This window comes from Hydra vulgaris, chromosome 12 (genome assembly GCF_038396675.1).
Source record: "Hydra vulgaris chromosome 12, alternate assembly HydraT2T_AEP".
Classification (NCBI taxonomy): Eukaryota; Metazoa; Cnidaria; class Hydrozoa; order Anthoathecata; family Hydridae; genus Hydra; species Hydra vulgaris.
Genome location: NC_088931.1, coordinates 82860231 through 82885978, shown reverse-complemented (window position 1 = coordinate 82885978; position 25748 = coordinate 82860231). Strand labels below are relative to the sequence as shown.

Below are 25748 nucleotides of genomic sequence, written 5' to 3'. Positions count from 1 at the left end.
GGGGGTGTTACCCCCTCCCCTCACCTAAAGAAGGTGATTTTCAAGTTATAGTCGGTTCACGAATTTAGTCGGCTAGTCGGGTTTTTGACACAATTCAGTCGGTTAAATTTTCATTTTGAGAACCTTTTTTTTTTAAAGAAGCCAGTCGGTACTTTTTGAGGATTCACCCCCCCCCCTCATTTTATTCGTAGAATCGCCTCTGCATACATATATAATAAATATATATACTTATTTGTAAATATATATTGTTGGTATTTGTAAGATCGATATTAAAACTAAAACAAATTTTTTGAAGTCGATTTGTTCAACAGTGATAATGGTTCGTTGTCAAAGGCAACCATTTTATCGAATAAATAGTACTTTATAGATTACGAATCATCAACCCCAAAGCCACGATTTTTTAGCTGTCTTCTTCCGAGTTAACTGTTTCTTGATTTAACTGGTACTGGCAGTACCAGTTACGTTAAAAATTGAAATTTTATTCTAAACATTTTATACGGAAAGCAAATGCGCAGAATGGTCAAGTTTCTGGATCTTACATTTGAAATAACCTTTTTACCTTAAAGAATGTGTCAAAAATCTGTGCGATGATAGCTATGACCATAGTTAGGGTGACCATTCTCAAGACAATGATCACCCTAACTATTGTTGATATTATGTTTATATTTAAAATCCATTAAAAATTTTGGTGCTTTTTGGATTCCAAAAGAAAGCTTCTTTCTATTTCTTTACAGTTCAGATTTTATTCGCCTTAGAACATTATGCAATTAAAACTTAGACAAAGGTTTATATATTGTTGTAATCAAACAGCAAGAAAAAAAACAAAAAACTTTTTTACTTTGGGGAAATAAGTTTAAACGAGTTTAATAATTTAAATTCAAAATCAAATAATTCCTTGTATATTTACACGTTAACTTTATTAAGCAATATTTCACATAAATATGTCATTAATCGTAGATTCTCAATACTTTATTTTTCCTTAAAAGTCTCATTTTGTGGCAAGACAATAATTTCCTACGACGTCAAAATAGTAAAAATTAGCAAGAAAATTTGAAAATTGCGAAAAGTAAATTGCAAACCAAAATCGCAATTAGTCTCGATTAAAGTAGGTGTTGTTTCGCTATTTTGAATTCCACCATTTTGGAGTAAAATTGTTTCATCTTTTTCTATTTCAGCCATTACAAAAAGCTTTTAACGACCCACTATCGATTTTAACATGTATTTGTAGCTTTTATCACTTACTTGTAGATTCTAGCTCTCATACGCAACTTTAAGCAACTACTTTTAGCGCTTAGTTGCTTTTAAAATTCTAACAGCGACATAACTTAGCAAAACAGCAAAATTTTCTTCTCGATTAATTTTCTGCACATAGGACATTCGGATAATTGGTCACCGCAAACTTGACATGATCCATGGCCACACAAAAATATCATGTTTTTTCGTCTATCCAAGCAAACAACGCACGTTGTCTAAAAAAACAACATATTTAATAATAAGTGAAAGTAAAGAAAGTCAGGAATTGAAACAAAAATAAAACGATAAAAAAGTGAATTAGATCTTTTGAAAATTGCACACTGATAATTTTCTTAATGATTATAAAATTCTTAACTCTAGCAATAATTTTTTCAATTATCAAGTCAAGTTTTTTTAAAAATCAAAAAAACTTGACTTAATAAAAATAACAATTTAAGACATTTTACAAAAGCGCCCTTTAGAATGTAATCCCTCTTGCGAAAAAAACAACAATATGTTTGTTTTTTTAACAATGGTTACAACCATTTTAAAATGATTACAATCATTTTTAATTTATATATATATAAAAGGTTTAGATAATAAAAAGGTAGTATTATCAAAGTTGACACAAAAAATTTTTTTGGTAAAAAAATCTCAACCTGCTCCTTCATTTCTTGAATCTGTTTTTCCAATAAAAGAATATCATTGTTGTTAATTAAAGATGAAGATGAAGATTCTAAAAAAGAGAAAAAAATCATTTTAACAATTATTATTTGTATTAAAATAACATTATTAACTACAGATCACAAGAGCTATATTTTCAAATTTCAGTAAATTTTCACATCATTTATTATTTAAAAACTTCTAAGCTAAGGTAACTCTAAAAGAAAATTTTTTTAGGAAATAAAAAGGTTTAAAATAATTATTTTTAAATCATAAACCATTTTTACTTAACCTTTATTAGATTTGCTAATAAAACTCTTATTTTGTCTTTTATTTTACTTTTACATTTTTTTTGTTTTTATATACAAAACAGTACAAAAATTGTAACATTTCAAAACATTTCAAAAGAGTATTTTTAGCTTAATACCAACAAATTGTCGAACAGCACTGCAAGTAAATTATAAAATTTTGAACGATGATTTTTATTAAGGAAAATACTTTTACAATTAGTCTACAATAAAGGAATTAAACCTGGAAGAAACCTGGAAGAAACCTGGAAGGAACCTGGGATTTATAGACATAACTCACTCCTTATCTAATAATGCTATTTAGATGATAAAACCATAGGACTTGGTTGAATTAATTTGAAATTTAAAAAATAATTTTGTAGCGAACAATTTTTTTTGCTTCATAACCAATCTTTTCCTACTCCAAGATATTTAGTTAAATTAGTTCAAAAAGAATATCAACTTTGTTTCAATTTTGAAATCTCCATAACACAATATTCTATTTTATTTATTATTTACTGTAAAACAAAAACAATTATATATAACAATTATACTTAAAAAACCACAAAATGCAACAAATATTGCAACTTTTTGATATTGCTTGCACATAAATTAAAAAGTTAGCCTAACCTAAGGATTTGAAGATAGTACGATATAACACTCTTGTTTATTTTCTTGTGTTAACTCTACATATAACATTCTCGTTTAGTACTAGTTTAGTAAGTTTATTACATATAACACTCTTGTTTATTTTCTTGTGTTATCTCTACACATAACATTCTTGTTTAGTAAAAACTTAAAGTAAAATTATAGCAAAAAGATGACAAAATGTCATGTAATAAATATAGTATTTTTAAACAAAAAGTTATTGATGATTATAATGCTGGAACTACACAAATTGATTATAAGTCTATTAGTTAGCAAATATAAAAGCAAAGAAAATGTTGAAACTGAGGATTTAGGGAACTAAGGACCAAAGAAATGTAATACTCATACTGATTGCAGAGATGTAAAAAAGAATCCATTTGCTGAGATACAATTCGAAAATTGGAACTTAATACTTCAGAAAATACTACACGACAATGTTTGGATAATGCAGGGTTGTATAGTTACTGTGCAACAAAAAACATTCACATCAGCAAAGAAACAAAAAGCACATTTAGAGTTCACAGAAATTGGTTGGTAGCATAGCAAAGACAAATATTATGGTTGAATAAGTCAAAGTTTACCTGAGAAGTTCAGATCTGGAGAATCAGATGATACCTTTTGTAGATGAAAATATGCTTCTAGAGTACACTTTTAACAAGACAATCATCCCAAACACACATCAAAACTCGTTAAAGCATGGTTAAGTAGAAATATAGTCACTATAATGCAATGGCCTATTCAATCTCCAGATCTAAACCTTAATGAGATTATATGGAAACAACTTGATGATAAAATACATTTGTATGGTAGATTCAAAAATGCTGAAAAACTGTATCAGAAAACTTAAACTGTTTGATCACAAATAAAATAAGTTCAGGTTGACAAAAAACTTATTGAGTTAATTGTTGAGAGAATTTATTCCTTATAAACGTACTGAGGTTTTAAAGAACAATGAATATACTATTAATTACTGATCTGATATGCTTTTGATGGATGACTATTAAAAGCTCCTTTAGTTTTGGAAATGAAATACTAGCATATTTTTACTTTCTGCAGTTTTATAGGTATTTCAATATATATTTGCAACTTTGATAAAATGGCAAAAATCTAGCTTGCAAGTATTCATTGATGTAAATATCTGAGTTTAAATTTGACAATGTGACAAAAGCTTGAGCTCAAACCGCAGCTGCATATTGCTTGCCACAAGAGAAGTCTCTTACCAAACTTATCCAATGATTTATACTTGAAATTGTTGCTGACACGTCCACGAACAATTGAAGTGTAAATTTTGGACCTAGAAGCTGTTTGAAGTCACATTTGATGTAGTTTTGTCATCCATAATCATGCAGCCATTAAATTTCATAAGCACTTCATCATAAAGTTTTCCAGCTTTAGTTTTAGCAGTCATATAAACAGTACTTTTGCTAGATTTAGATGCTTTAGTGATTGAAAGTAATGATGCAGAAGGATTTTGTAGATAGGTTTGTAGATTTTTGTGTATAATTTTTGTTTGTTTTTCTAACTGTTTTGATGACATTTTAATTAAGAGAAACATTTTGACTTGTTTGTTTATGTTTTTAGTTAATACTAACATTACTTAATGTAATGATAGTATGCAATGTAATGATAATGTATGAAAAAAAAAAAAAAAATTTAAAATGTGTTAGTGACAAGTTCTAAAATGAAATTCATCATTCCAAATTTAATAATCCCAAGTTTCTAATAACAATAACTCTTTCTTTTACATCTTCTTATGATGAGGGAAGTTTCAGTAGACTAAAGATCACAAATTATCTGTGATTAACAATGACAAAGCAATGTCTTTTTTGATTGATATTAATTTTAATTGAATGTGAGCTTGCTAAGAGCATTGACTTTGTATTACCAATAAATCATTTTGCTTCAATACAGCGGACACAGACATCCATAAGTCATTTGTATAAACTTTACAAGTTCTTATGATATTCTTAAGACTTCTAAATCATTCTGTACCCACTGTTCTGTACCCACTTATGATATTCTTAAGACTTCTAAATCGTTCTGTACCCAACGTTCTGTACCCACTGGAAATGAAATGCCACAGAAATTTTTTTTTCAAAAACTAGCAGGAGAGTTAATTTCTTTCCTAATTCTTGCTTTAATAATATGTATAATGCATGTATATTTTTGAACAACCAAACCATTGCAACTATATTAAATGTTTCTTTTTTTTTTTTAAACGATAATTGTTAACTTAAGTAAACTTAGCAAACTTATACTTTAGATTGTTTAGTGTCTTAAACATACTTAATAGTTATGCTAAAATACACATAAAAGCATCGATAAATATACTTATCACAAGTGCGATTCTCGAAAAAAAATGTTTCTAGTGGTAATATATATACATATATATACTTTTAAACATCTTCGCTTCCAACAAGGCTGCAAGCAACCACTAATTAGAGTTGGAAAATACTGAAAGAGAAAAGATGAAGATTGTAGAGCAAGATAACGATTGACAGACGACTTAAAGGATTGCAAATTATATGAATCAGGAAAGCAAGATGAAGGAAGCGAATTCCAAAGGACTGATGTTCAAGGAAAAAAACTAGACAAATAAGAGTTTTTGGAGCACTTAGGAACAGTCACAGAAAAAGAATGAGACTTAATTGAATGACGAGTAATACAAGAATGAATTTTAGCAGATAGCACAAGACACGCTAGCTCTTTAGAGCAGTGCATATTATAGTATTTGTAGAAAGAGAAGCAACATTACGAAGATGTGATAATGGTTGGAGGTTGGCTGCTAGAGCAGGTCCAACTATGTTTACAATGCGTTTTTGCACTTTGCCTAAAAGAGAAAGCGCATCATTAGAAGATCCGCCCCAGATATGGCAACAGTATTCCATACAAGGCTGGATTTGAGATTTATAGAGATAGAGAATAGAATCCGGAGTTAGAAAGAGTCGAGCTTGATAAAGAGATGCAACCTTAGCAGATGCTAATTTTGCAATGGATTTGATATATGGTTTCCAAGAAAGAATGGAAGAGTTAATCCTAGAAGATGAAGAGTAGATGACTCATTGAGTACATTACTATTCATAAATATAGGAAGATCTAAATTATTGCGATATGCTGCCCACAACTCTTGTTGCCCCCTACTCATTACTATGCTGCCCCCCCCCCCCCCACAACACTAATCATCAGAATTATGTTGTAATAATGTTGGCTACACTAACATTGTTTTTCATCAGAGTTACAACATTATAATAGCTATACTAATTTTTAATAAATATTCCACTTTTTTCTTTAATGAGGATAAGATTTTCTTCAGTTTTCACTTTAAAGCGGACACAATAAATCCACCCCATAATAAATTAAAATTTAATAGGTTATATTTATCATTTTTTTTGTTTATTATTTTTTTACTCTAATTGGATTATTTTATTATGTTAAAGTTAATTTATTTTATCATTTTTTCACACTGACTGAACTTTTTTAATTTGGGTTTTTTAAGTTTTCACACTTTTGTGTTAATTAACTTTGTACTTTTGCACTTATACTGTTGAAGTTAAAGTGCAAAAGTACACAAAGTAACCACAAAAGTGCAGCGTTTCTTCAATTTCAAATAGCTGTAACTGAATTGAATTTAATAAACTTATAATGGCAAAAAATAAAACAAACAAGAAGCCTTATACTGAGAAGACAAAAAACGCATTGAATAAGATTGAAAAAGGCGAGTTAAGCTTAAAAGGTGCAGCTAAATTCTACCACATACCAAAATCAACTTAATTCTGTCTGCAACTCCAACTTCAATTACTCGTGTAAAAATCAGTCTTAAAAGAGCTCTCTTGAAGCAATTTCAATTCCAAAACGCTCACAAACATCCTGCAAAAAAAGCCAGAAATGTTAAAACTGGCTGGTCGACCTTTTACAGAAAAAGCATGGTTAAACAAGTTAAGAAAAGAAGAAGACGTGAAGCTATTAAAACGAACATATGTTGATTTTGCAGCAGCAGAAGTAGAAACTCCTGCCATAAAAAGCCAAAAAAAAGTACAAAAAGTGCAAAACATGCCTAAAGTTTTTCGAAAATGAAAAACCAGAGATGCAAGTTTTATGGAAAACTTGTGAAAAATCAAGTTGCAGTTCGTGGCTTTGTGAACCTTGTCTCCCAAAAAGATATAAAAAGCGAAGAACTCTTTTGGATGAAAAGTTGCAGAACCTAGTTAATAAATTTTTTATTTTTATTTCAAGCTTAAACTTGTTTATGTTTTTTTATTTTTTTTTTCTAGTTTTTTCTGCTTGTATTATTATTATATGTATATTTTAACAATAAAAATAAAAATATTGAATTTATCAATTTATGTATGTTTTTTTCATATAATTTGGAACAGTCTGCTTTTAGGGACAATTTTTTAAAAAGAAAAAAAAATTCTACAAATTCTCAATATTAAAAAACTTAGCTTTTATTTCATTTTTTATTTTTTTATTACACTATTACTTCTCCCAAACAATATAAACTGAAGAATTGCTTTAATAAACAACTATATCCCAGAAAAAAAAATTCTCAATATTAAAAAATTTAGCTTTTTGTGAAGAGTAATGCTAATCCATATATTTTAAAAACACTATTACTTCTCCCAAACAATATAAACTGTCAGACGCTTTTTTCATTATTTAGCTTATCTGCTAATAACGTACATTTATTTTTCCTGTAAATTTAATTGAAAGTTTTATGTTGTAATTGTGTTGCAAACTTATTTTCTCTATACAAAAATTTCTTGATAAGAAATCGCTTAATGATTTTCCTTTTTTTAACACACTTTCCATAATTAAATTGAATATAAACCAAACTTTTATTAGTTTTTAGGATTTTATTTTTTAATTTATAAATCATAGTTTGTTAAAGTGTTATTTAAACACATACTAGTGAAATAAAAATAAAAATAACAGCAATAATAATAAGTAAATAGCAAATGGTATAAAATGCCAATATTTATACATTATATATCTATTTTAAGATAACAAATATAAACTTATTTATAAGGAATAAACCTTTTAAACCACATAAATCTATGGAAGGAACCATCTTTAATATAGTTCCTCTACACTGGACACACTTCTTCATTAAGCTAGAACATGCTATAAAAACAACATCAGAATTATTTAATCAAATATTTTGAATAAATAGATAATCTTGTGAATACTAGAATTACCAGAGCACGCAGGAATATGACCACAAGGTTGAAAAAGAACGCTTGCAGGTTTATCAGAACACACTAAACACTCTTCAATCTAAAAAATTTGGTAACATTAAAACATTTAACATCAATATTTATTTATAAGTAAAGCAAGCAATAATACCCTTTGTCGAGATTGAACCAACTCTTTGCAAATTAAACATTTTTTAATTCGCGGGGCACAACCAGAACATGCTACAAGGTGGCCACAGGGTGAGAAAATAACTTCACGCGGCATGTCTGAACAAACAACACATTCTGTCTCCAACATTTTCTTGTTTTTCTGAATACTATCATCAAGATTACAAAACATCATAAATTTTTTTCTTAAAGTGCTTAAAAGTTATTAAAGTGATTATGTTCAAGTGAGGCTAGTGAAAGTAAGGCTAGTGAAAGTAAGGCTAGTGGTGCCTCATATAAAAGTGTATTAAAAAAAAGCATCAAATTTTAGCTGAAATCTTAGTAATACCTTTGTCCATAAGATAGTCTAAGTGCATTGCATAAGCCTGGATCTGGACAGAGATCAAGAGGAGTCTGACCTTTATTATTTTTACAAGCTAATTGAGCACCATGCTCAGCAAGAAAGCATGCAATTGAGGTACTGCTAGTTTTTGTAAAGTCTTGCGATCCAAACCCCATTAATAACTTTAAAAAAAAAAAAAGGAAAACTATTACATGTATTAATGAAAATTATTAAAAAAATGATATATATATTATGATATATATATATATATATATATATATATATATATATATTATGATACATATATATATCATATATCATTATATACATATATATATATATATATATATATATATATATATATATATATATATATATATATATATATATATATTTATATATATATATATATATATGTGAGTGTATATATATATATATTTTATATATCTATATATATAATATATATATACATATTATATATCTATATATATAATATATATATACATATTATATATCTATATATATAATATATATATACATATTATATATCTATATATATAATATATATATATATATATATATATATACATATTATATATCTATACATATATAATATATATATATATATAAATATTTTTCTGCCGACCTCGCATGGATTAAGATCGGCAAGTTATTGCCGACCTTATTTTTCCTAACTTGTATTTCTGGTTTTTAATAAATATCAAACACATCTGATGTTTAAGAAATATCAAACCCCAAAACAACTTTATTTAACAATATCTGCTCACACCCTCTAAATGTGTTCTATATGTAAAAATTTCAAAAATAATCCTTATTTTTAAAAAAACATTGAGAAAAATAAATATTTGATAAAAATTTTTAGTAAACATATATATTTTTATTTTTAGTTAAAAATGTAATTTTTATGCAATGAAATTTAAAATAATAATTTTTTGATAAAATACTGTTATAAAAAATAATTTTTAAAATTTTTATAAAATTTTGCTGTTTTTTTGAGACCCAATATGATATACTTTTAAAGAACTTTTTGGATAATATTAGGGGCCCGTCTGATGTTTAAGGGGCTTGAGAAAAAATATTGCTAAAAATATTTTTTTTTCAAAAAAAATTTTTTTTAATTCTAGTATTGTTTTATTATATAGAACACATCTAAAGGGTGGAAGCAGACAAAGAACGACTTTTTTTTTTTTAAAGCTGTTCTTTGGGACGCCCTAATATATATGTATATGTATATGCATATGTATGTATGTATATATATATATATATATATATATATATATATATATATATATATATATATATATATATATATATATATATATATATATATATATATATATATATATAAGAAATAAATGAAAACAATGAAAAAAAGAAATCTTCTCGATTCCTACAAAATTGGTAAGGTGAGTAATAGAAGAAAAAAAAAAGAATGAAAAACAATGAAATCTTTTTTATTTTTAACCTTGGAAACATCTTTGACACTTTGCATTTCTTTTAATCTTAATAACGTATGGTTTCTTAAAGCTTCATGTAGTGGTGAATCACCATCTTTGTCTTGCACATTAACATTTGCTCCTTCAGAAACAAGAAGCTAAAATTTATGAATTTACAATAACTATTTTGAAACATTTGCTTAATTACAAAATTTCAAAAATTATCTAAAATGGCAACAAAAAAAAAAGAACAAAAAGTTCAATATAAATGATGCAAGTAAAAATTTAAAAAACAAAAAAATATTTAATATTGAAATTTAATATACTTTATATTTTAAAATTATTTAAAAAACATTTGATTTTAATATTGTTTACATTTATTAACTTAATCTTATTTTTTAAATTGAAAAAAAATAATTTTAATAAATAAAGATAATTTAAATAATTTAATAATTTTAAATTATTTAAATAAAAAAATTAAGCTTACATTTAATTAAATATTAGTTTAATTAAAATAATGTTTTTAATTAATATTTATCAAAACTTTGCAAATAAACATCATGCAATACTAATGCAAAACCAAAATATTACTAATGTAATACCAAAATATTACTTATGAAATGCTAATGTAATAACAAATGGCCTAATCATGCTGACAATGCACGGAAAGGTCTAATCATGCAAAATATTGTGCACAAGCAAAACAAAAATCAATAAAATAAATGGATGATGAAGCAGAAAAATGAATGAATGGATGATGAAGCAGAAAAATGAATGAATGGATGATGAAGCAGAAGTTTACAATGACAGGTTAATGTAATGGAAGTAGGATGCCTCACAAGCAAATGTGCAGCAAATGAAGTGTAGCTAACAGATACAATTTTTGGGGTTCTCCATTGTGTCATGTGACACTCCTAAATCTACTTTTCACTTTTAAAAGAATATTACTTTTACTTGTATGAAACACTGCTCCAACTGATTTGGTTCCTTTAATGGTGCATTTTTTAAAATTAAATTCTCTCCAAGCCTCCAGATGCGACAGCCGAGGAGGAGAAACTAAATTTTTTTTTAAACCTCAAACTTTGAAATGGCTGTTGCACAGAAAAACAGGTTAAACATGGTAAAAAATCCAAAAACCCTAGCAAAAACTCAGTTGAGTTGGGTTTTTGCCAACCCTGACAGAAGCTTGAATTTGACAGCTAGAGTAGAGTAAACATTTTAAATGCACTTTTCTTACATTAAATTTTTACCCTTACCATTAATAACTACCCTTACATATCTACATTTCTAAATACCTTTACATACTTGCATTCATAAGTACACTTACATACCTACATACCTAACTACACTTTTTATAAAAAATTTTCTAATTTTTCATACTTTTTAAAATCTTTTTTGTTCCTCTTAACTTTTTCAATAAACATTAGAAATTTAAAATATTCTTCAATTATCATGTTTTTTTGATTCATCTAATTTGCAGAATTTTTTTAATAACTTCGACTTCAAGTTTATTCAACTTAATTTTAAAAAAATGCTTTACTTTAAAACCTGTTATGACTAAACATTGAGTTTAGTAGTTGAGGCTAAACTTTGAGTAACTGAGACTAAAATAATTTTTTAATTTGTTTAATTTAAATTTAATGTAAATCTTAACATGAACAATAAACAAAAATTTTCATATCAGTTAGTATCAAAAAAATGTTCATATCTAATTAACTATATAAATAAATTTATGATTGGGTAATGTCAAAGACAATCTGCATAATTTCTTCCTACATTTTACCAATCTTTAACTAATGTTTTGTTCATGATTGCCCAATTTTATATTCTTGATTATTTTCAAACTTATTTAAATTATGAATGTTATTGTTTTTGGTTTAATTCATAAAAATTTTACATTTTAAATTTCTTATTTTTTTTTTTTTTTAAAGAAAGTTTCAAAAATTACAATCATTGCATATTCATACAATTTTTTTATTCGTACAAACAGTATTTTTATTGAATTATACTAAATTTTCATTATGGGGCATCCATAAAGTATGTACACAGTAAAACCATTGATTTAGGGCCCAATTGTGTGGCCTAATTTAGGGCCCACCAAACCCTTCTCCTTCTCATACATATGCATTATTTATTACAAAATCAACCCCTTTCCCAACGCATAAACTTTTCACAACGTGAAAAAAACTTTTAGTTAATTCAACATCCCTCTGTACTTAAATAAAAACTGGAAAGTTATTAACAAAAATATTCTAAAAATATTCTAAAAAGGATTCTTGTCGTGAGTATTTTATGTTATATTCCATAAATGGTGATTAAAATAAAGTTGCTGTATTTTGCTTTGTTTTTAACTTACAGTCAGTTGCTGTATATTCATTTTGCTTCTCTAATCCTTAATGAACTTAATGTATTTCTTTTTTTAAATATTTGAAGTTTAACATTATTAAGGAAAAATTAGTAATAAAATATTTATTTAAATTAACAATAAAAAATTAATTTATTAATGAAATATTAACTTGTTGTAATGACACCTTTTTTATAAATGACACTTACCTACCTGGTAGCATAATTAAAAAAAAGAATTTAGAAAAGGCTTTTATTTAACGTCTTTTTGCTTTAACATCCCACTACCAATCAAAGTACATTGCAACAAAATAATTATTATCTCTTGCTTTCTCTTCTTTCTCGTAATTATTTATAAAGAAATATAAAAAAACAGTTGTGACTATAAATATTGTAATAATATTTTTTTAAAACTCCATTCTCAATTTTATACAATCTTAAAAAGAACAAAACGCAAACATTTTTGAAACTAAAGAATTTAGCAAGCAGTCTGTTGGTGTGGTTTCAAAACCCATCCAATTTTCACAAATGAAAACATGAACTCCAAAGTTTGCATGGAAAAAATAACTTATGCCTTAATATATAACATTCAATAAATATAAGTTGCAAAATAGAATTTTTTGCAATTTATATTTATTGACTATTATATATTATTATATAAATATTAATATTGTTATATAAAAATTAATTTTGTAATTAATATTTATATAATAATGTTACGCTACAAAATTTTTATTTTATAGTTTCTTTTTATAGTTCTGACATTACTTTTTACTTGTATATTTTTAAAACAATATATTTATATTTCTAAAAATACTGTATGTATACTAGGGTGATGACTTTTATACAACCTCGTTTCCCTGTATCATAACTTGATGAGCTTTCATTTAAGATTAAATAAAATATTACATTCAAGGCAATTTGATAAAAAAACCTCACACACAAAATGATTTTAAGAACTTTATTTATTAGCTTTTTGGCCATATTTTTGAAGTCACTGTAAGCAGATACAAAATTGAACACAAGCTGTAGAGTCACATGCATACAACATTATATAGGATCATAAAACGCACAAGGAAGTCAAGTATTCACAATAATGTCATTAGATGATAAATCTCAGTGGGAGGTTGTCCTTGTTGCGGCAGGAGTCGTGCAATTCTTGCATAATTTTAATGGCACGCTCACAGCAATAGTTGCTTTGGGCAATGTTGATTGGAGAGTCATCTGTTTTCCAGTGGGTTTTCAAGCAATTGAGAGCTTTTGGGTAGTCATTTAGAGCTTCAGATAGTTCTTCAAAATCTTCAACGCAGAACAATTGACTGCTGAACCAATCTCAGCCCATGAGTAAGAAATAAATGAACAGATTTTACGCAACCTGATCCGGGTTTCTACCATCAGAACAAACGCAAGAAAGGCTAGAATGGCCTGAGAGTTCTAGCGTGCATTGCTGATGTTTGGGATCTGTCTGAAATTCATGAATGGGACCTCATTCCTCTCAGTTAAGTGACAGAAGTCACGAGTGAGGTGGTAGAGAAACTTCATGTCATCTCTCCAGCTGCCTGTTTCCTTAATCTCAGTTTTACCCTTGCTGAAGGCTGCTTTCAATTTATCGAAATTGCTCATCAAACCCTGCACAAAAAAATATGGTGATTTAGTTAACCCATGGAGCTCATCGTCCATGACAACACGAAGAATGCAGTCTAGCACATAGTGCTGGCAACTGATGAACTTGGGCTTAGGGTGACCTTTCTCTTCAAACATTTACTGCAGCCAAACAACAATGTCTGTCTTCTTGCCGGTATTCACGTTTGTTGTGTCAGCAACAATCATCACAACTAATCCCCACAGGTTGAACTCCTCTAACACATCCTAGAGTCCTTCTGCAATTGTTTGAACTTTCCCATTATTCAATTTTAGCGCAATCAACTTAATTTCATTAGATTCATTCTTGAGTACCACCGCCTGATATTCAAAGCCCTCAATGTGTTTGCTGTCAAAGTGTATGCTCCACTTCTCCAGTGAAGTGTGCTCACTAAGTGTTTCTTCACCTGAGCAGCTCTCGTGTAGATAGCCTTGTGGATTGCTGATTGACATAGGGTTGGGATTTCAATGCCCTTACCAGAAAGCTGGCGGCACACCACTCCTACTCCGTGGGACGACAGCTTTGAGCATGTAAGACATTTTGCAATGCCTGTTAGATTATGCTTCCTTTTGCTCATTGATGCTGTATTATCATCCTCCCAAGGACTGTCTGTACTATTCTTGGATGAGTCTGTGTTAATTTTGGAACAATCAGGTAGCGCTAAGCTGGTAAGTGTGGACAAAGTTGCTTCCATTACCCTCTTTTGCTTGGATGGGTGGATGGTATTGGCACTAGCAGGTTTGCCAGTCGAATAACCAACGCGACTTTTGCTCTCAATTTGAAGTTTGTAAAGGTTCTCATCCTCTTTGCACAACCATTCACCTTTCATCTTGGTCATATCAAACAGTTCATTTAATAAATCTTGGTTTTGTTTTTTTCTGAAGCGCTCGTAGTCTTTCAGTTTTGCTAGTTTTGCACAAATGCCTTGATCAGATAGATGCGGGAAGTTCAACGTTTTGCTCCATAGGTCTTTAAGCTCTACAGCAATTAAACCGATCCTCTCTCTCCGTTCTTTGGCAGTGGATTCAAGAAGTTTGAAGCGCCCAATGACGTGGTTTTTTAGGGGCATGCGACTCCATTCGCTCAAGGGTGCTTCATAAATTGCCACGTTGCCTCTTCTTAATGGGGCTAATAATGAGACTATAGAGAATGCACAATAATTAAAATAAGGCAATAATAATGTTGACACCAAATAAGGATAATTAAAACTCAACTACTATACATTTCTCTGCTACATAAATTATTGCACAAGTCGGTTTTATGACTATAATATATATATATATATATATATATATATATATATATATATATATATATATATATATATATATATATATATATACATATATATATATATATACATATATATATACATATATATATATATATATATATATATATAATATATAATATATATATATATAATATATAATATATATATAATATATATATATATATATATATATATATATATATATATATATATATATATACATATATATATATATATATACATATATATATACATATATATATATATATATATAATATATAATATATATATATATAATATATAATATATATATAATATATATATATATATATATATATATATATATATATATATATATATATATATATATATATATATATATATTGTTAATTCAATTACATAAAATGCTAAAATGCCAACATAAATAACATTTTAAAGTGGTTTGTGTGTGACCTTTTTCAATATTTTAATGGAATAAACGTCATTTTAGTTATTAATAGGCAAAAGTTCATTCATTTGTGTTACCGGAAATAATGTTTGAGAAAAAAATCAAAAAGTCATCACCCTAATGTATATATAGTTGTATTATAAATACCTTTACAATTATACGCGGTTGTAAAATAAATACCTTTACGATTTCTTCATGTTGCTTTTGTACAGCCAGATGAAGTGGTGTTTGTAAATTTGTGTTTTGATTGTTAACATTGGTATGTCCTAATTTTATTAAGAGTTTTGCTACCTCTAAATGATTATTTAATGAAGCTAAATGCAAGGCACAATATCCATCATCTTTTTGCTCATTGACAATCCACGGTTTATCTTTCTTTTCCAACATCAGTTGGACTGCCCTATGATCATAAAAAATTTTATGAAGGTATGAAAATGTTCCTTAAAAAGATAGCTTAATATCAAAACTATATTTTTTAAATTGTGTTACTATAAAAAATTGTTTGAAACACAGTAGTTTGTGTAGTTATATTTATAACCAATAAACAAAGATTTTTTTTGCTTTGAAAAAATAAGAAAACTTTATTTTCAATTTAGAATGAAAATTTTTTTTTCAATATATAATTTTATATATATTAATTATATATTACATAGGGGAAACCATAGGTAATTATCATATGGATTCTCATATTGCATTGAATAAATAAATAAAAATTTCTTAATTTTCTTCAAGACAAATAAGTTAATTGTACTCTTTATTTTAATTGAAATTGTAAATCTTTTCAATATATTGAAATTTTTTATTTATATAAATATATGCATATAAAAGCAAAAAAAAAAAATTCTTACTAACTTTACATTTCCTCTTAAAGCTGCATGATGTAATGAATTAAAGCCATTGTTATTGGACAGCGAAATATCTGTACCAGAGTTAAGTAGAAGCTCAACAATATCATCTCGCTTTTTGGAAATAGCATCATGCAATGCAGTATCTCCTTCAGAATCTTGCAAATTGACATGAACACCAGCATCAAGCAAAGCTTTGATATTCCCTATGTGACCTTTGTTTACAGCAACATGTAATGCAGTTTGGCGTCTTTTATTGCGAGAGTTCAAATCTGCATTTGCCTCCTTCAACAAAGCAAAGGTTCTACCTTAAATAACAGCAGTGTTTTATCTTAAAGGATAAAAAATATAAATAACAGCAGTGTTTTGTCTTAAAGGACAAAAAATATTAATGAAAAATTCCCTATTTAACAATTCACAGAATAAAAGTAAGGGAGAAAGTGATCTGGAAACTTCTGATTTATACAAAGCATTTTATAAAAAAATTTTTTTATCAAAAGTATTTGAAAAACCTTTTTGTGAAATCAAAAAAAAAAAAACGAAACAATTTAAGAAATATTTTTTGTGAATCCAAAAAAAAAAAAAAGATTGGAAAGATTTCTAATATTTGAAATTTGAAAAAAAGACAAAACCAATACTTGATAAACATATACAAACAAATAGCACAATAGCAAAACAGTGTAAACAAGTTGAATTGAACTATATTCTACAAATAATAATTATAATTCACTAAACTGTTCTAAAAATAAGAGGGATAAGCTGCTGTAAACAAACTGTTCCAAAATTATCAGTGTAAACATGTTTTAAATAATTTTGTCATAAACTATACTGTTGTGATCTAACTTTTGTACAAAACATCAGTGTAAACATGTTTTTGCATATGACATAAAATCAAATTGACATGTTAACATTTTTCATGATATTGCTACGAATTCAATGAATAAATAAAAGAATGAAATTACAAATTACAAAAGAATGAAATTACAAATTACAAAAAAAATGATAAATAGCTATGAACTCAATATAAACTTATATTTATATAATATAAGATTATATGAATAAAGTGATGAAATTATACTTATTTTAAAAGTGAGTGAATGAATGAATGAAAAGTTATAATAAAATGGTAATACAAACCTAATAGAGGAGTTTAAACCTTACAGAAGTTGACTTATTAGCACATATTAAGCAATCTTAAAATGTGTGTATAAACAAACGTACATCTACCACATCTATGGTATAAATGGTTAACATCAATTTTATAAAAAATAAAAATAATAAAATAAAGTACTTTCATCATAAAATGTAGCATGATGGACAGCTTTATCACCATCATTATCCTTAAAAAATAAATCAATATATGACTTTTGAAGATTTATTTAAAAAAACATAACTATAGTAAACTTACAATAATCAGGGCTCTACAAATTTTTTTGACAAATATTGACATTCATTTTAATATTTATTTTCAAATGCCTACAGTCTTATCTGTTTTTAATTTTACTGCAAGCTTTTTTAAAAAAAAGCTTGCAGTAAAATTAAAAACAGATAAGACTGTAGGCATTTGTAAAAAAAAGATAAGACTGTGCAATTTTAAAACATTTTTACCTACTATTTTAATAAACAAAAATTTCATTTTAATAATAAACTAAATAATTGTAATAAAAATAGAAAAACAAACATTTTAATTTTAAATAAAATAATTAAATAAAAACGCAAAATGAATGTTTTATTGTGCAAGGTAGTAAGAAAATTATTTTAAAAAAAAAAATTTTTTTATTAAAAGCTTTTTTTTCAATATTCCTTTTTAAAATAACTTAATTTAAAGATTTAAAATTTTGATAGAAAAAAAAAGCAGTGGTTGCAATTAAAAAAATGCTATAACTTTTATTTCGAGAATTTAAATAAGATAAATATTGTGGTTAAAATGGAAAAGACTGCATCTAGATTTATTGAAAAAACTTGAATTTAAATAAATAGTTACGCAAAGACTGCTAACAGAATGTTATAGCTGGTTTCTTTACAAATTTTCAAAACAAAAAAACAATGTTATTTAGTGTAAAATAAATATTCAATAACAAACTTAAATATAAAAATGCTGCATTTGTTTTTTAACTTTTTAAGCAAACGTTGATGTTTGATTAAAAAAAAGTTCGCAAACTTGACTTTTGTTTTTGACAGTTTTATGCATTCACACATTCACAGATTTGTCGAGCCCTTATAATATTATACATTGTATAATAGTTACATATATAATATTATACATTATATAATAGTTATCATAGTTGTTTTATATAACTATAGTAAACAATTATATTATGCTAAAATCTTTAAAACTTATTTAAAAAAGTAAGCTGTAATTAAAAAATTACTTCAACTTCAACATCTGCATTTAATTGGAGAAGAAATTTAATACTTTCTAATTTTCCATTTTGACACGCAACTTGAAGTGCTGTGTGACCTGCATACAGAACATTTATCTAAAATAAGACAAGGGTATTATTTCTCTACTTTAAAATATGATAAGATATAACTTATAAATAGTTTATGTTCTCACATCAAAATTTGGAAAATGACATAACTCCTCTAAATTTTTAATATTGCCTTCTGCAGCAGCTTTAACAAATAATTCAGCAGGGTCTTTAGACGAATGACTTTCAAGGAATTTAAGAATTTTGGATGCTATAAAATCAAATTTCATTAAAAGTTAATTATAAAAAAGCAATTAAATAATAATTAAAATATAATATAAAAAAAAAAAAGAAAGAAAACCTGAGTTTGTTCCACGTGAACTAATTCTTTTTAGACATTTTGGATTGTAAGTCCAGCTTGTTCCATTAACTTCAACCTAAAGTTATAAATAACAAATTGTGAAATCAAAGCTGTCATGTTTACCTTATCTAAACTATCCTGTAATGTTTATTTTTTAGAAGTCTTATTTAATCTGTTTACCTTGTTGAAGTCCGAGTTGTCCTGCTTACCTTGTTGAAACCTAACTTGTCTTGTTAACTTTGTTGAAATCTATATATATCTTATATATCTACTTGTTGTTCACAGTAAACATAAATCTTATATATCTACTTGTTGTTCACAGTAAACATAATCTTATATATCTACTTGTTGTTCACAGTAAACATAAATCTTATATATCTACTTGTTGTTCACAGTAAACATAAATCTTATATATCTACTTGCTGTTCACAGTAAACATAATCTTATATATCTACTTGTTGTTCACAGTAAACATAATCTTATATATCTACTTGTTGTTCACAGTAAACATAAACCTTATATATCTACTTGTTGTTCACAGTAAACATAATCTTATATATCTACTTGTTGTTCACAGTAAACATAATCTTATATATCTACTTGTTGTTCACAGTAAACATAATCTTATATATCTACTTGTTGTTCACAGTAAACATAAACCTTATATATCTACTTGTTGTTCACAGTAAACATAATCTTATATATCTACTTGCTGTTCACAGTAAACATAATCTTATATATCTACTTGTTGTTCACAGTAAACATAAATTATATATATCTACTTGTTGTTTACAGTAAACATAAATCTTATATATCTACTTGCTGTTCACAGTAAACATAATCTTATATATCTACTTGTTGTTCACAGTAAACATAAATCTTATATATCTACTTGTTGTTTACAGTAAACATAATCTTATATATCTACTTGTTGTTCACAGTAAACATAAACCTTATATATCTACTTGTTGTTCACAGTAAACATAATCTTATATATCTACTTGTTGTTCACAGTAAACATAATCTTATATATCTACTTGCTGTTCACAGTAAACATAATCTTATATATCTACTTGTTGTTCACAGTAAACATAAATTATATATATCTACTTGTTGTTCACAGTAAACATAAATCTTATATATCTACTTGCTGTTCACAGTAAACATAATCTTATATATCTACTTGTTGTTCACAGTAAACATAAATCTTATATATCTACTTGCTGTTCACAGTAAACATAAATCTTATATATCTACTTGTTGTTCACAGTAAACATAAATCTTATATATCTACTTGCTGTTCATACTACTGTGAACAGCAAGTAGATATATAAAATTTATGCTTAAAAAATAAAAAAGAATGTTAAATTTTAAATAGAAACTATTTTTTTAAAGTTACAACCAAAATTTAAATTTATATATGTTTACTTAAACATATACATAAATTTGAATTTTGGTTGTAACTTTAAAAAAATAGTTTTTATTTAAGATACGACATTCTTTTTTTATTTTTAAGTCTCTATAATATCTCTCTAGTTTGTTCAAACAAAAGACTTTAAAAAAACTAAAAAATAATAGAGACTTGAAAAGTTTGTGTAAAGTGTAAAGAAAAGTAAAAACTTAAAAGTTTGTAAAAAAAGTGTAGACTTATCGCATACTTGAAATTTAAAATCTCTGTATATTTCATGAGCAGTTTACATGAATTAAGATAACTATACATAAAGTAAGATTTTAAAGCAATTTAAAAAGCCTTGAAGTGAAAAATTTGTTTGTATTGTAGAGGTTTATAATAAGAAATTTTAAAATTTTGAAAATTATAATAAATAAATTCCTTATAGTAATTTCACAGTAATCAAACTAAAAAGAGATTTATAACTTCGATATATGAATTCTGTCAATTTAGACTATTTTAGTGAGAAATAAAAAACAGATAGTGCAGAAAAAATAATTTACTTAAATGAGTCAAAAATCTGAGAAAAAAAATAAATCCTTGCATTTCAATTCAAATTGAATAAATTGAAAAAGAGGTGTAAAGAATTTCAAGATGCAAAAGTAAATGCAAAAAATTACATTGCAAAGTAGATGCAAAAAAAAAGAAGATGTAAATAATAGAGTTAACTTATTTATTTATATTGTGTTTTCCCCATACTGTTAAGAAGAAAGGTGTGAAGTATTTAAAGATGCAAATTAAAATGAAGTCAGAGATGTATAAAGAGTGAAAACTAAAGGTGTGGCAGGGAAAGAGATGTAAAGAGTTCAGAGATCCAAACCAAAGTGAATGAAGGTAATGTGTGAAAGAAAAGTAAAGCCATACAAAGTAATATAGGCTCACTCTCAAATCACTCTCAAATAAACTTACTTTCAAATCTCCATCATAATAACAACTCACCTTTAAATCTCCATCATGATAAACTTTAGTAACACAACCAATCTTCCCTAAGGTCTTAATTTTAAAAACAGATATTAAAAAGATCGACAAACAAAAAAATCAACATAAACCATTTAACAAAAAAATAAATCAACATAAACTACTCAAGCAAAAAACATGTAATGCACAAAAAACTAATCTAATAACCAAAAAAATTTAACTAATGATATCTTAAAACTTACAGCAACCATAACATCAGTCCATTCTCCATGTCCAATTTGTAAATTGCTTACTTGTTCTTGATCATTTAAGATCTGCACAATATCTCCAACAGCAAGTCTTTTTGTAAATGATGTATTAGTTTCATTAGAATCCTGGATGCCACTGCTTAGAATGAGGAACTGCAATGAACGGATTTCTTCACTTAATGCATCTATTTGACCATCACTCTCTGAAATCCCACAAGTAAGAACTGATGGGTTAAATATCCACCTTTAAAAAATGAACAACTAAAAAAACTTTTTGAAAATTATAAAACTACAACTGATTAAAATTCAATAACTTTAAATTTATATTTAAATTTCAAAAATTTCATGAAACTCACTTATTGCCACTGGCATAGGAAACAATAACATCTCTGTCTTCATCAAACCCAAAAACAACTCCAATGCTCCCCATTGCCTTGAAAACATAATAAAAACCTAACCTGCTTTTAATAAGAACCTAACCTGCTTTTAATAAGAAGCTAACCTGCTTTTAATAAGAACCTAACCTGTTTTTAATAAGAACCTAATAGAGTCTAATTACTATTTATTTAACAAGAATAAAAGATGTATACCTCAACCATACCATCTGCCCACCCTCCATGGCCCCGCTGGAGAGTTTGCACAATATCTAAATCGAGATTTACTCGCACAAAATCACCTATCTTCCAATGTTTGGTCATTGATTGAGAAGTTGTTAAATTCTCTCCAAGTAAAGGCAAATGATCTCTGTAAAATGATGATCCCTTGGCATCAGAAATACATTTCAAATCAACCTTTAAAAAATTAATATAAAAGCTTGAAATAAAAAAACAACAACATACAACTGTTTGAATGGAAATATTTTTACTAAACTATAAATTAAAAATCTAGTTATCTATACATAATTCTTGTTATTGTTGTAATTATTAATTTGATTTGTTGTTGTTACTGTTTTTTAAAACCAAGTATATGCCTTTGTTGTTGCTACTGAATTTTAAAACCAAGTGCCTTTAGAGTTGTTACATAAAATTTTTTAGACACAAAATGGATATCAAAAAATAAAAAACAAAAATTTCACCTCAATTTTCCAAAATCTATTCTAAACTATAACAAAATTGTTATAATATAGTCTATAATTAAATTGTTTTAAACTTCATAAAAATTGTTTACAAATGGTATTCAAAAAGTATTTACATAGTTTATTAAAATCTCCTTAAAAAAATTTTTTTTGCTATATCAAATGCAAAGACTTTTATAGCCTTTCTTTATAAATGTTAAAAAAAAGTAACGAAAGAAAGAAAATGTAACCAGAAAAAAAAAATTCTATTGTCTGGTTTATGGAACTCTATAATTAAAAAACTAAAATTGGTTGGTGTTTAATGCTTCTTTAGTTCATAATGATAACTTTTTGAAGGGAAGTTACTGTAGATGCATTATCATAGACAAATGAATTTAATCCAGACAGGAAGTAAAGTTTTCAGTGCAAACAATATTTATATTAAGCAAAGTGAGCTTAAACTTTCTAATAAATGAGATAATATCTGTATAAACTCCGAAGACATAGACAGATTATTGTAAAACAAAACTTAAAATGGTTCAATTATCAATTACAATTAAAAACAATTAACTGGTTTCAATCTTAAAAATGATAAACTTGTTTGAAACTTAAACAATCAGGATACTTACTAAAAAAAAAAAAATTTTTTTTTCTTCAAAAACAAATAAAATACTTCAAACTGCAATTAGCATCTTTCTCAAAATTTAATCAAAACTAATTTAAATGTGATATAAAATTTACCATTCCTTCAAAACCAATACGATAGAGATTCTTTGCACCTGTATCCCAAGCAACATAAGCAGCACTACGGGGGGTAGTAGCACTCCAATTTTGAATATCAACCACTTTACCTCTTCGGCCAGCCTCACCTTAAATAAATTCAGCTTTACCTTAAACAAAATTCCTTTACAATTTTAACTGTCAAAATTTAAATATCTATAGTTATAAACCTCGACAATGCACAGTGAGAGAGAATTCACTTTTAATGGATAAAATTATAAACTAATTAAATATTAAGTCTTTATTTACTAATTTTGGCATAAGTACCAATATGAGGTTTGCGCCTCTTATGAAAGTAATATTTTTATATTTGGTTGCTATGGATACCTAATTTTACTTACCGACAACCTATTTTGGTAGTTGCAGATGTTTTATTTGTGTTATATACATTAAAATTAGTTTGTGCATTAATATGAGATTTGCTCTTCTTATGAAGGGGATATTTATCATTTGGTTGCTATGGTTACCTAGTTTTATGGATACCTAATTTACATAGCAATAACCTATTTTGATAGTTGCAGATTTTTTACAAGTACTATATTCATTAAATTTGACATGAGTACCAATACGATGTCATACGTTATATGGAAGTCATAATTTTTTTAATTTAGTTGCTATGGATATAGCTTATATATTGCTTAACAACCAGATACTTTTCTTAGCTACACACAGATAAATGGATTTTTGAATAAATTTTTATTGCATTTTCAACTGTCCTATTTTGAATAACTATTAAATATTACATATTTAAGTAATTAATTTTAGGTAAAGATTTAGGCCATTAATAATAAAAACTTATAATATTGCAATAAAACATTGACAATTCGAAACACATTAACAATTTATAAAACATACATACATTATATATAATAAAAAATCATATTTTGGGTCAACAGTCGAAGCCTAAAGCAAATCACTAACTCCTTCTGGGAGTTGAGATTTTGAATTTAGAGAATTTGACCTCCTTATGCTACTGATTATTGGGTCTGATGAGCACAAAAGTCAGCATAATACATCATAGTTAGTTTTCGAATGACTGCATTTGCGTGTGTAGTTTTCACGGAAAGGTTTGAAATCTTTGTTTCGTGCTTCCTGTGCCTCTTCAGAGGGCATGCCAATAGGCAAGATCATTCTCCTCACAACCTCATGCCGTGTAATAATATCTTGTGCAAACTTTGTGGCATGTAATACCATGGGTAGCTCTGTACAAACAAATGAGTCACCTAAGAGAGACACTCAACCATTTAATTACAAAAGCTAAGTTAGTCACAGCTCAGTATAGAAATAATATTAACAAATAAACTTACTTCAAGGCAGTACTTTTGAAATACATCTGCATTAACTGGTAGAGCTGATGACAATGTGGCGAAGATGACATGCAACTTTTTCAGCAGTAGGACATCTAGCTTTAAAATTTCAGCCACAATACTTTCTGATTAGAAAAAATGACAAGCTGTATTTCCATCATTGGATGTCTCAGAACCGCCAGATGTGGGCACATCAATAATTAATCCAAGACAATTTTTAAAGGCATCTTGGATTCTTTTTGTTTGTTATTACAGATAACTTTTCTTTTGTGCTACGCACCTGCCACTTTTGGTTATCCAATTTGAAAGCAAGGTGAAGACAGCATTCGATTGTTCTAATCCATGCATGCAATGATAACAAGCCATACTGTAGACCAAAGTAGTTTGCATTTTCATTTTTTGCTACCATTTTTTCAATATTGTTCATCTCTTTAAGTATGCTGCCACACACTGAGCAGGACTGTGATGAATTGGTCTCGACTAATAAGGGTGTTGCAACTTTACCATCCACCATGGTTATTTCAATGATATGCAATATACTGATGTTATTACATTGAGTTAGTTCAAGATTTGTATTTCTAATAAAAAAACTCTTCTTTTATTGATACATCTGTTGTTTCTTTAATAAACTTAAAACACAGTGAATGACAGTTCAATATTGAAGATGGCTTATGGTTGTAACAAATTATTTGTTTACA

The 25748-nt window shown here is 26.9% G+C and overlaps 1 protein-coding gene across 2 annotated transcripts in view; it reads right to left on the bottom strand.

Moving 5' to 3' along the window:
• Positions 1 to 953: 953 nt before the first annotated feature.
• LOC100204144 (E3 ubiquitin-protein ligase MIB1) overlaps positions 954 to 25748 on the bottom strand; it is a 66572-nt gene continuing 41777 nt past the window's right edge. For both annotated transcript variants that reach the window (XM_065814690.1, XM_065814691.1), the window contains exons 5-22: positions 23705 to 23832; positions 22500 to 22700; positions 22266 to 22342; positions 21904 to 22153; positions 21683 to 21736; positions 19294 to 19369; positions 19079 to 19203; positions 18894 to 19001; positions 17813 to 17861; positions 16529 to 16829; positions 15857 to 16076; positions 10000 to 10128; positions 8520 to 8695; positions 8175 to 8340; positions 8027 to 8105; positions 7866 to 7952; positions 1893 to 1969; positions 954 to 1469 (exon numbers count right to left, since the gene is read on the bottom strand). In XM_065814690.1, coding sequence (XP_065670762.1) covers positions 1326 to 1469; positions 1893 to 1969; positions 7866 to 7952; positions 8027 to 8105; positions 8175 to 8340; positions 8520 to 8695; positions 10000 to 10128; positions 15857 to 16076; positions 16529 to 16829; positions 17813 to 17861; positions 18894 to 19001; positions 19079 to 19203; positions 19294 to 19369; positions 21683 to 21736; positions 21904 to 22153; positions 22266 to 22342; positions 22500 to 22700; positions 23705 to 23832 — 2447 coding nt within the window. In that variant the 3' untranslated portion in view covers positions 954 to 1325. The remainder of the gene's footprint in view (positions 1470 to 1892; positions 1970 to 7865; positions 7953 to 8026; positions 8106 to 8174; positions 8341 to 8519; positions 8696 to 9999; positions 10129 to 15856; positions 16077 to 16528; positions 16830 to 17812; positions 17862 to 18893; positions 19002 to 19078; positions 19204 to 19293; positions 19370 to 21682; positions 21737 to 21903; positions 22154 to 22265; positions 22343 to 22499; positions 22701 to 23704; positions 23833 to 25748) is intronic.